The sequence below is a fragment of the Pipistrellus kuhlii genome, unplaced genomic scaffold (assembly GCF_014108245.1).
Source record: "Pipistrellus kuhlii isolate mPipKuh1 unplaced genomic scaffold, mPipKuh1.p scaffold_m20_p_17, whole genome shotgun sequence".
Lineage (NCBI taxonomy): Eukaryota > Metazoa > Chordata > Mammalia > Chiroptera > Vespertilionidae > Pipistrellus > Pipistrellus kuhlii.
In genome coordinates, this window is record NW_023425482.1 from 14,063,556 (window position 1) to 14,075,830 (window position 12,275).

Sequence of the window (12,275 nt, forward strand, 5' to 3'; positions counted from 1 at the left end):
TTTCCAATCCTAATGCCTAGGAGAGTCCCTGGCACAAAGTTAAGATCCCAAGAAATTTGGCTGAATGAGTGGGTTGCTCAGATTTCCAAATGGCACGCGTTTCTTGCCCTGCAGAGGGCAGGAATGTATTTTTCCCCCACGGCTCTGTGGTGACTAAGTGACTCCCTATAACTGGACCACGTGAGTGTGGGCTCCAAAATCTGCGAAAGAAGCATTAGTATGCATGGCCCTCGTCGGTTCTAGCGTCGCCCTAAGGCTTTCATCAGGTGGTTAATCTTTCATAGGAACTTGCTTTGAAAGTGATGAGCCAAAGCCTCCGCTCCATTGGAAGTAACTTTGCTTTTCGCTGGCAGCTGGAAGCCAGGCGACTGGAGCGTGTGCAGCAAGCCGTGCGCGGGGGGCCAGCAGAGCCGGAAGATCCAGTGTGTGCAGAAGCAGCCCTTCCAGAAGGAGGCGGCGGTGGTGCACTCCCTCTGCCCTGTGAGCACGCCCACTCAGGTCCAGGTCTGCAACAGCCACGCCTGCCCCCCGGAGTGGAGCCTCGGGCCCTGGTCTCAGGTAACGGGGTCACACACGGAGCCGCTGGTCTTGTTCCCCAGGGAAAGGGAAGGTGACAAAAACATGGGTGGTACCTTTGCTTCCCCAGAGACTCTCGGGTGTTTATACCTTTAAGAGAACCACACTGACTTAATGCAACAGGACAGTTTAACATTTTAGTGATTTTTTTTTTTTATTCAGCCTGCAGTTTGGGATACTTGGACCTGTGGTCGGCAAACTACAGATCATGAGCCATATGCAGCTCTTTGGAACCCTTGAGTGTGGCTCTTCCACAAAATACCACGGCCTGGGGGAGTCTATTTTGAAAAAGTGGCATTAGAAGAAGTTTAAAAAATCTGGGTCTCAAAAGAAATTTCAATCGTTAATTGAAATTATTGATAGTTGGCTCTGTTGACTAATGAGTTTGCTGACCACTGCCTTAGACGTCCAGAAATTAGAGGACGTTTAGACTAGACGAGTGAGCACAACTAGATGGGATTCAAGTGTCAGAGGAATGGCCCATGAATCTGGCTACTGAATTCCCCAAAGTGACTGGGAAAGACAAATACAAAGAGGCAGGCCTAAAGGGACAGCTAACTCTTGCATCGATGGCCTTCAGAGAGGAGCGCGCCTACCGTTTGCTATTGTCACCAATCCCCGGTGAAAGACACAAGATTTTAAAGCTGGAGGAAGCACAGAACTGCCTCTCATCCACACACAGGTTCTCAACGGGGGGACTGACGGTAATATCAGGAGACATTTGTAAAAAAAAAAAATTTGATGTTTTACAGAGAGGAAGAGAGAGGGAGAGAGTTAGAGAATCATATATCAACTGCCTCTTGCACATCCCCTACTAGGGATGTGCCCGCAACCAAGGTACATGACCTTGACCAGAATGGAACCTGGGACCTTTCAGTCCGCAGGCCAACGTTCTATCCACTGAGCCAAACCGGTTTCGGCTCAGGAGACATTTTGATTGTCACAATGGGGAGGAGGCATTGGTACTACAGGTGAGAGACACATTGCGACAGCTCCCCAAATGGTGCTGATGGTGAGAACTCTGCTCTGTAACAGCCCAGCCTCTGCTAAACCACAGCTGGCAAGACAATTTTAGACAATAATAATAAATTCAGAGGTTTTCTGCCTGAACTAGGAAGCCAGATAGCAGTTCCTGCCCACATTTCTGCATGCTCTCTTAGGACACAGAATATCATGGAGGGTGTTGATTTCGGATCAAGTTTAATAGTGCCCAACAGAGGGCAGGGGAGGTTTTGTGCATTTAATGAGAGGACATGATGGAAAATGTTTTCTAATGTTGGGAGTATATCTCCTAGGGGGTGAATGTCTTGGAGCATGCATAGATGTACTTTTTAAAAATATATATTTTATTAATTTTTTACAGAGATGAAGAGAGAGGGATAGAGAGTTAGAAACATAAATGCGAAAGAATCATCGATCAGCTGCCTCTTGCACACCCCTTACTGAGGATGTGCCCGCAACCAAGGTACATGCCCTCTACCGGAATCGAACCAGTTTCGGCCATAGACATAACTTTTAAAAGGAGGGTTTACGTTTATCTATCGCTGAGGGCAGATCTAAGCAGCATGTGGCGCTGTCTGGTCTCTCTCTGCAGTTAGTACTTATAATTTACAAAAGGAGAACCTGGAGGGCTGCTTGAGCACATTACGCGGGGCGGGCATGGATAGAGAACATGGCGTTCTCCGTGGAAAGGAGCCTCCGTCCGTGGTGTTTGCCCCAGATTTCACACGGAAATATTTTGGGAGAGTGTTTTATTTCTCTTTCCTGACTACTAAAACCAACTATAATATGTCTGAGAGCTTAAAAGTCATTTGCAGCCAGCACGCCAACGGCATTTTTCTCCTTCGCCTCCAGTGTTCCAAGACCTGCGGGCGCGGGGTGAGGAGGCGGGCCGTGCGGTGCAGGAGCGCCGCCCAGGCCGAGGGGCTCCCGGAGAGCCTGTGCGCCGGCACCCCCAGACCGGAGGCGCAGGAGGGCTGTGTCCTGGGCCGCTGCCCCAAGAACACCCGGCTCCAGTGGGCCGTCTCCGCGTGGAGCGAGGTAGGACTCTCTATTGCTTCTGGGTCTGATTTGTTTTCATGCTCAGCTTCTCCACCAGCGGCCAAATGCTCAGCACTTCTTTCTGTTCCACACACATCTGCCAGGTGCCTTCTGACTATTCATTCTTCCCGGCTGATTTCTGCATCAGATATTGATAAAGCACAGATAGCGATAAGGCACCCATCACGGTGTTGGGGCGAGGGAGGTACAAATCCTCATAAAGTGCTGGGATGGAAACATGGGTAAGGGATGCAGAGTGCTGTGACGGGGGGGACAGCCTAGGCCCACTCAGCCCAACAAGGAGGAATCCTTGTCAGAAGACAGTTTGCAGGGAGTGAGAGCCTGGATGACAGGCAGGAATCAGGAGGAGGTGGGGGGAGGGCGGGGGGGGAGACACCGCTCCACACGGAGGGGTTCCCCACGCAGGGAGAGACTAGAACCCCCTTGGTAAGGATGGAACCGGGTGCTGGAGCTGCAGACATCGGGGAACAGACTGCAAATCTACCCTTTAACAGTTTAATGGGCCCCCCAATGTTTAAAGGACAAGGGGAATCAATGCAAATGGGCAGAGGCCAGAAAAGCGCTCGCATTGGCATCAGAGTAATAAAGACAAAGGGGGAGCGTGGTTCAGGGAGAGAAGCGGTACCTTTCAGAGTTCCTAGAGAGGCCCCTGGTGCCTTCAGGAATACGTGGGCAAGGCGTAGATGCCTCCTCAATTTCTGGCGTGGGCACCTCTGTGGAGTGCACAGACACAGGAATCCTGAGGGAAGGAGCCAGGCCCCACAGAGTCGGGTACCTGGGAGACAGGTGTCTGCTCGCAGGAGTTCAGGCTGGCGAGGTCCCACACTGGAGGGGTTTCTAGCGCACCAGCTCTGGCTCTTGTCCATCAGCGCCCTTCTACTCCGCCTCAAGGATAAGGGTAGAGCAGTGTGTCCTTCTCTCCCTTCCTCCCGCATTTCCTTTGAGAGACACTAAAACCCTGGCGGCTCCGTGCTTGGCTTGCCCCTCCCTCACAGAGCTGCTGTAAGTACGAAGCTCAGTGCCATTCTTCGTTGTTTGTCACAATGCTCCTCAGTTCATCGAGGCCCTCCACTTCATCCCATACTAAACAGAAACACATTTTCTCACACTGCTTTCATCAGCCTCCATCCTCCTCTCTCTCCTGCGGCAGACATCATCGGGTTACACCTCAGCCGCGAGGGGCAGGGTAAAAGCATAGGGTTGTTCTTCCCCTCGGCACAGACCCCCGAATCCTTAGGCCTCGGGTCGAGCTGCACATCTGAACACACACCAGCCAGAGCCCCTGACCCTATCCCACCTGTGGACTTTGTTGCACTCACATGTGTAGAGCGATGCCTCCTTTTGGGTTGTTGGTGCTGATGAGCCCTGTGCCTGGTTCTCGGCTGTGGCACGAGGGACTTGGTGCCGTATTGGTGGGATCCTTGCGTGCGTGTGGCTGACCCGCCATCACCCCACCCCTCTAACTTTGGGGGGACAGTGCGTCGCCGGGGCTCCGCTCGCTGACACCTCCTACCTCTCTCGGCTCCTAGTGCTCGGTGACCTGCGGGCTGGGGGTGAGGAAGAGGGAGCTGAAGTGCAGCGAGAAGGCCTTCCAGGGGAAGCTGATAACCTTCCCGGAGCGACGCTGCCGCAACATTAAGAAGCCACACCTGGACCTGGAGGAAGCCTGCGACCGAGGGGCCTGCCCGGCCCGCCCCGTGTACAACGTGGCTGCTGGGTGGTACTCATCGCCATGGCAACAGGTGAGTGCCCCCCGCTGTATGGGGTTTGTATTTAAGTGAGGTCCAAAAAGAGGGGGCAGCCCACCGAGGGCCGCTGGTGTAGACCTGTCCACCTGTCAAGAACAAAGGGCTTCACCGCCTGTGCAGCCTGGGAAGGTTACGTGATCGGAGCCTCCGTTTTCACATCTACAGAAAATGAGAAGATAATGTCTTGCAAGGTTTGATTTCTTTTTCACAACAGGTAAATTAGATAAACCACTTAGTACCCAGCTTATCACGCAGTGCCAGCAGTTGCTATTAAATCCACCTCTAGCGTCTCTTATATTCTAGAAATGCCCCTCCTGGTCTTGACTGGTTTGGTTCTTACGTCACGTTGTCATATTTCCAAATAACATGATAATAGCTAATGTTTGTCAAGCCCTTGCTATTCACGATGCTAAATGCTTTACACGCATTTGCTATTTTCTCTCTCCCACCGCATCCCTTCAGTGGTCTTATTGTGTCTTGCGGGTCCCCTCAGCCATGGACCCCAGCTCGTTTAGCTCAGCAGATGTCACTGCCACCCTCTTTCTTGGAAAGCTTTGATGAAGACTGGGTCACTTTGGTGTCTGTCTGTTTTTTAATATATTTTTATTGATTTCAGAGAGGAAGGGGGAGAGAGAGAAACATCAATGATGAGAGGGAATCTTTGATGGGCTGCCTCCTGCACATCCCCTACTGGGGATCAAGCCACAACCTAGGACTCTTCAGACAGAAGCCAACACTGTGTCCACTGAGCCAAACCAGCTAGGGCGATTACTTTGGTTCTCATTGGTTGGAGTAGGTGATGCAAAGTCCAAGAGAACACTGTTTTGGTCCTTTTGGTGCACAGCTCTTCAAAGGGCTTGTTGGCTTGAGACGTGCTGCCCACACCTCACCATGAAATATGGGGGCGGGGAGTACGTGTGTGCCAGGACAAGTATGTCTATATACACGTATTTGTGTGCATATATTTTATATATACACATGTACATGTATGTCTTTGGTAGACCCTTGAACAAGATGGGTTTGAATTGTGCAGGTCCACTTATCGAGGATTCCCCCCCCCCCCAATAAATACTGTAAGTGTATTTTCCTTATTTTCTTCATACATTTTTTTGCTCTAGCTGACTTTATTGGATAATACAGTATATCATACAAATAACACAAAGTATGTGTTAATCAATTATGTTATTGATAAATAGCTAACTGCTGACCAGAAGCCTTAAGTAGTTAAGTTTTAGGGGAGTCAAAATTATATGTGGATTTTCAACTACACAGGTAGCTAACCCAAGTTGTTCAAGAGTCAACTGTGTATATGTGTGTGTGGGAAGTAAAACATGGGGAAAAGGAAATTAGCATGATTGCATTTAGTACATGATTGCATTTAGTACATAGGTAACCACACAGATATACCACCTAGCCAATTGGTATCTGTGTGGTTACATATGTACTAAATGCAATGCCTGTTGTTAATGGATTGCTTTTATCATTATTTTATAGTTTTGGAGATTGATTCTTCAAGATTATTTCAGTCAATAAAAACTGCCAGCATGCCAAGTGCTCCCTTGCCTGACGTGCTATGAGGGCAGAGCTTAATAGCTGCCACCAATGGCCCATAAAGCCTAAAATACCTATCTTCAGTTCACAGAAAAGTTTGCATACTCCTGGTTTAGATCAGCGGTCGCCGACCTCACAGACCACCAGCTGGTGTAGATAAAATAATGATCATACAGCTATGTTTGAATTTGGAGCTAATTACAAACTGATACTCTTCCCACCCTAAATACTATAGTCTATATAGTGATAAAGTTTCACCTGTCTGCAATTAAAAAAAATAGTGAATTTCAAAAAGCAAAAACAAAAAATAATTTAAAGGGATGTCTTTTTCCCCTGATAATATTTTATTCGTTTGCTATGAAATAATCTGTTCAGACACATGAAAAGTGAACAATGCTAACAGTCCTTGTTAGTCATCTATTTTTTCTATTTTTAAAAAAATTCTAATCAGACAGTAACAGCATTGACTTCTGGGAAGCACCCTATCCCTCATGCTAATAAGGAATCAAGCCGGGCACCCAGAGCAGCATTTCTTTCGCTGCCCTAGTTTTGAACTATCCCCTCCACGGTTGCATCTGCAGAGATTCTTTGGAATTCTTAAGCTACAGGGATTCATTGCCTAGATGTGTTTGTTTCCGCATTCTTACGGCGGCTTCTGTGTTTCTGGAAGCTCTCCTCTCTCTGAGTCACCTAACTGGGAGACACACGCTTGGGTGAGACAGCGTTAGCCGACGACCCTTTTAATCCGATCCACTGGCTCCCACGTTAGAAAGACTGTGGGCCGCAAGCCCATGTACCTGGCTCTGGATGATGTATCAGCAGGCACCTTGGGCATGTCCTGAAGCCCGGAGACCCTTTCTTTGATGTCACTGACGCCTCCCTCTTCCGCAGTGCACGGTGACCTGTGGGGGAGGGGTCCAGACCCGATCCGTCCACTGTGTGCAGCAGGGCCGGCCTTCCTCCAGCTGTCTGCTCCGGCAGAAGCCTCCGGTGACACGCGCCTGTAACACGAACTTCTGCCCAGCTCCCGGAAAGAGAGGTAAAGAGGACCCCACACTCCAGTCGCTTTTACTCATGTTCTGAGAATGCCCCACACCCACCAGACCTGGTTGTGCAGCTGGTACATTCCGCACGTCTAGGGGGCGCCATTCCTATCAAAGGCCACGTGAACGGCGCTCCTTGGGGGTGTACAAGGCACAAACCCAGCGGTTCCCACTCAGCAGGATCTCATACACAGGGGAGATTTTGTGCTATGATAAGCCTTTTTTTAGTCATTAATTCTCCGCCAGGGAGAAATGGTAAACACTGTGCCAGAGATTGTATAATCAATGGTAATGCGAAAGTGCACAAGAATTGCCCTCAAGGAGCTCACATTTTAATTGAGAAGACAGTTACATACAGTCCAGCCCAGTGACTATGTATTGTCCTAGGACTATGGTCGGCAAACTGCAGCTCCAGAGCCACATGCAGCTCTTTGGTCCCTTGAATGTGGCTCTTCCACAAAATACCACGGCCTGGGCAAGTCTATTTTGAAGAAGAGGCAGAAGTTTAAAAAATCTGGCTCTCCAAAGAAATTTCAGTTGTTGTACTGTTGATATTTTGGCTCTGTTGACTAATGAGTTTGCAGACCACTGTCCTAGGATGACAGCTGACGTGTTTTCTTAGTTCAGATGAAGTGCATGTATGCTGATGGGAAATTCAGTGAAGGAACTACAACCATTCCTCATTTATGCAACTTATTGACAAAGACCATGAAATATTTTTCAGCCTAACCAGATTTCCTCGGGCTGAGTTTTCTGTGTGTAAACAGCTTTTTCCAAGAGTCCCAAATCTCTCAGCCTGCACTTGCCAATTTGCGGTGAATCAGATTCAGGACCGTCACTCCCTTCCCATCTGAATCTACATTGTTGCTTACCTGCTTCCGAGATAGCCTTCGCTCCAGCACCACTTTCCCTTCCTCCACTCCCTCTTCTTATCTGAGGTTTAGAGGCCAGAAAGCTAGTCCTGTAGCAGCTCCTCGCCTCTAGGCAATGCCAGGATTGCACACACCTGCAGCCTTTCTCCTCAGAAAGCTTCTGAGGGAAAAGTGCACACATTTTGAGCATGTGGTCATGTTTTCCGGACCATCTCCTCCTTCCTCCACTATCAGTGATTCCAAATTTCCACCCTTTAGTCAGATGGCTCCTGAGCTCCAGACACAACCACACAGGCAAAGCTTAGGGGAGATTAGAAGAACCACATCCTGGGGCCTCGTTGGCCAGTGTAAGAACCACCTTTTCTCTGAGTGTCTGGGGCTTAAAGGGAGAGTCTGGGGCTTAGGTTTTACATAAGATGTCTTACATTTTTAAAAGGATCACTATTAGATGGGATTTTTTTTTTTTTTTCGTAGAAGAACAAATTTAGGTAGTTCTGAATCACAGAAAGGTAGGCTACAAATTGGGAGCTTTGTATGCTCTTGACCAAAGGCACAGGGGAGAGCCACTGGAGGGTGAATTCAGAAGGCACATGAATAGATACCTGTGGGCGGTGTGTAGTTTTGAGTTGCAGGTAAAGGCAAGTTAAGGCTGGCACAGAGGAGGAGGAAACTATCCCAGCTGTGAATGAGAACATGTTTGAAGTCAGAACTCCTCGAGAATCCAGTGAAACGACCGAGCCTTAATTCCTCAAACACGCATTTATGTTTACATGAAGAACATCTTACTTACAATTTCGTGCCCATTCTGTATCTTGTGAGGTGCTTCTGGGTAAGAATTCCTGATGTACAGTGTCCTGCTTCTAATCAGTAACCACATCTGTTCTACTTGAACAAAGACGTTAGAAAAGACTGGTGTTGACTTATATCCATTTGGTTGCAGATTGGCCCTGAGATTTATTTAAACTTAGAGTATTGCAGATGGGCCTCCATTAGGCTCCTGGTTCCCCAAAGTAACGCATGGACCAGCGGCATGGTTGTTAGAAATATAGAATTCTAGCACTCACTATAGACCTTCGGAATCAGAACCAGTGGTTTCACAAGATCCTGAGGTGATTCTGAATGGGCTGTTCTAGGCACTTCCCTGGGGCGTAAAATGGGGAGGATCAGATCATCTCTGGCTAGATATGACTTTTTTTTCTGAACATCCACTCCCCCCACTGGCTTAAATTTTGCTAATGGTCATAGTCCCTTTTGATGTCTTAATGCCGCTCATCTCACCCTCCTATCCAAGTCCTAATGGATAAGAAGAAATGCCACTCAGAGGCACAGGCAGGTAGATTTAAGTTCATTAAACCACAAGCCTTCACCTTAAGAGACTGAGCCTTTTCCTAGCATGCTAACTATGCGTTCTCATTGCAGAGGATCCATCCTGTATTGATTTCTTCAACTGGTGTCATCTAGTTCCTCAACACGGTGTCTGCAACCACAAGTTTTATGGCAAACAGTGCTGTAAGTCATGCACAAGGAAGAGCTGATGCCCCTCTCCAGCTCCTTAGGGCCGGGGTCTTACCTTTCGGATCGAAGGCTGAAGACTCAGGTCCTCACGGGTGATTGGCAGTGTTGAGGGGCCAGCTCTGAAGAACAGTCCGGCTTCTTTTTCACTTCCCCAAAGCACATGGTACTCTGAAGCACTTGAAAATGGGAAGCGATGACAAATCTGACTCATGAAACACCGTTGATTTGCACTGTTAATTGAAAGAAGTGATGAATCACACTGAGATACGTCAATGTGAGAGTCTGGTCAACTTTGGGACACGTCCCCCTTTGCATTTAAAAGGGTTCCATGGCAAAGACATCTGTATCAAAAGGTTTCGAGACTTCAGGTCACAGACAGAGCTGGAGGAACCAAGCATGGATGGAATGTTTACTTGGAGCTCACAGTGTGACTGAAACTGGACACCCCCAACCAGGAGTTACACAAAAAGCCAAATGGTGCTCACTACAGTGCTTGCTGCTGGACTGGCAAGCTTCATGTATGTTCATTTAGTGTGCGTGTGTTGTTTTTATTATTTCGTTTAAAGTATATCTGCTTATAGAGTCTTCAAGACTAAAATTCACAACTTGAAACGTATTCCAAGGAATATTCACAAAACAGGGCAACATGGGCTATTTAAGATCTCCATTTAATTGAAATGCACACTCTGAAGAAGAAGAAGAAGAAAAAAAGAGCTCATAAGAAAGGTAAATATTGGTGCCCTATACATTATATCAACCTCTGTAACTTTTGGTGCTAGCCAGGATCCTCGAGTCTGCTCTTTGGGAATCCGAATTGGTGAAATGTTTTTTTGCTAAAAAATCTAGGAGTTAAATAGCAGTGTGTTGAAGGAGAGGAGACCATTATTTGTAATGTTCCCTACTTATTATCAGAGCTGCTTGGAAAATTAAAGGCCACTTGTGGTTTTTTGCCTACCAACTGACATGTTTAAATCTGCCCTAGGATTTAGTTAACAAGAAAAAAAAAGTCATGGTGGCAATAGAAAAATCCATCTGTCTTCCTGCTATGTTAATATTAATAAATCATACTATGACAAAACTATTCAATGAATAAGTATTTTACAGTCTTCAAAAGCCAGCTGTTGGTTGGCACTAATGAGTTTAAAATTGTTCTCAATTGCAAAAACACCATACTATTTTGCCAAAACCAAAGTAACTTACAAGACTGGGCTCTTCTGTAATTTCTTGAGATGTGGTTATAAAAGACGTATTTATATAATTCTACTCCATTCCTCCATTTTTTTTTTATGAATGTAACCCAACTACTTTTAAAAAGTCTCAATTCAAACAGACTTGTCAGCTCAGCACAACCAACTAGACAGTGGTTTATTAAACTTAGATCATCCTTTGTTCCCATTCTAATTAAAATCATACATTCTTGAATCTCAGAGAAATGATTAGATATTTTCTCAACTCTCTGGACCTAGAATAGTGATTATTTTATCATTTAAAAAAAGAGTTCTACATCACCACACTCTGAAAAATTGCAAGTTATCTGTTCTTTATATAATTATCATTTTATTTTATGGAAAAATTAATTTATTATGAATAGCCTATTGTTGTGTTCTCACTTGCTTCTCTGAGTGATATTAATTCTGAGGAAAAGTGTTGACTAAAACCATGGGTTATAGAGAAAAGCCAAAATATATGTGTAATATTTAATTATTTTATAAGTTTTATAATAAAGTGTTCTGTTTATCTTTGAAACTTGTTAAGTTTTTGAATAACTTAGTGAGAAGTCAGTTATGTCCAAGGTGATTTAACTGTATAAGTGTTCATTTTTCAATGAAAAGTTGAGAAATTTTTAGGGGGTAAGACAAGATATTCATTAACAATTTTTCCTGTTTGTGTATTAGAAAATCAGAAACTGGCAAACAATGGGATGAAATAGATAACATATTTACCACCTTAGGGAGACACTAAATTTTTTTTCTATCATGTAAGCATTTATGGAAATCATCGAAGTTAGATAAACCCATAAATGTAGTTGGTATTTGGTTTTCTTTTTTCCTAGTTGAAAGTCATTCTGGTAAATTGTTTTGCAATGAGAAAGAGAAAATGAAGAAAGAAAAAAAAACAAAAAACTAAGACCCCAGAAATAAACCCATGCATATCTGGTCAATTAATCTATGACATTCTTTTCAATAGTGTTGGAAAAACTGGACAGATACATACCAAGAAAAAAATGACCGCAGTCTCACACCATAAATCTCCTAGAAGAAAACATAGGCAGCAAATCCTTTGACATTACTCTTAGCAATATGTCTCATCAGGTAAAAAATAAGCAAATGGGACTACATCAAACTAAAATGTTTTTGCACAATGAAGGAAACCATCAAAAAATTAAGAGAACCTACTAAATGTGAGGAAATACATCCAATAAGGGGTTAATATCCAAAATATATTTAAAAACCACACACACACACACACAAATACCACTTGATTAAAAACTGGACAAAGGACCTAAACACTTCTCCAAAAGAAGACATACAGATGGTCAAGAGACATATGAAAAGATGCTCAACATCACGAATCATCAGAGAAATGCAAATTAAAACCACAATTAGATATCACCTTAACCTGTCAGAATGGCTATCACCAATAAATCAATGAACAAAAGTGTTGGCAAGCATTAGGGAGCCCTCCTGCACTGTTGCTGGGATTGCAAACTGGTGCAGCCACTATGGAGATTCTGTTCTTTATATAATACCTAATCCAGAAACTCTACTTCTGGGCATTTATCTGAAGAAAGACATGTGCACTCATATATTCACTGCAGTGTTATTTACAATAGCCAAGATATGGAAGCTACCTAAGTGTCAATTGATAGACAAATGGGATAAAGTAATAGTGCAATAGAATATTACTCA

The 12,275-nt window shown here is 45.3% G+C and overlaps 1 protein-coding gene across 2 annotated transcripts in view; it reads left to right on the top strand.

Moving 5' to 3' along the window:
• ADAMTS18 (ADAM metallopeptidase with thrombospondin type 1 motif 18) overlaps positions 1-11,112 on the top strand; it is a 128,935-nt gene extending 117,823 nt beyond the window's left edge. For both annotated transcript variants that reach the window (XM_036440983.2, XM_036440981.2), the window contains 5 exons: positions 354-558; positions 2,431-2,616; positions 4,167-4,379; positions 6,828-6,975; positions 9,271-11,112. In XM_036440983.2, the coding sequence (XP_036296876.1) occupies positions 354-558; positions 2,431-2,616; positions 4,167-4,379; positions 6,828-6,975; positions 9,271-9,386 (868 nt within the window). In that variant the 3' untranslated portion in view covers positions 9,387-11,112. The remainder of the gene's footprint in view (positions 1-353; positions 559-2,430; positions 2,617-4,166; positions 4,380-6,827; positions 6,976-9,270) is intronic.
• The last annotated feature ends 1,163 nt before the right edge of the window (positions 11,113-12,275 follow it).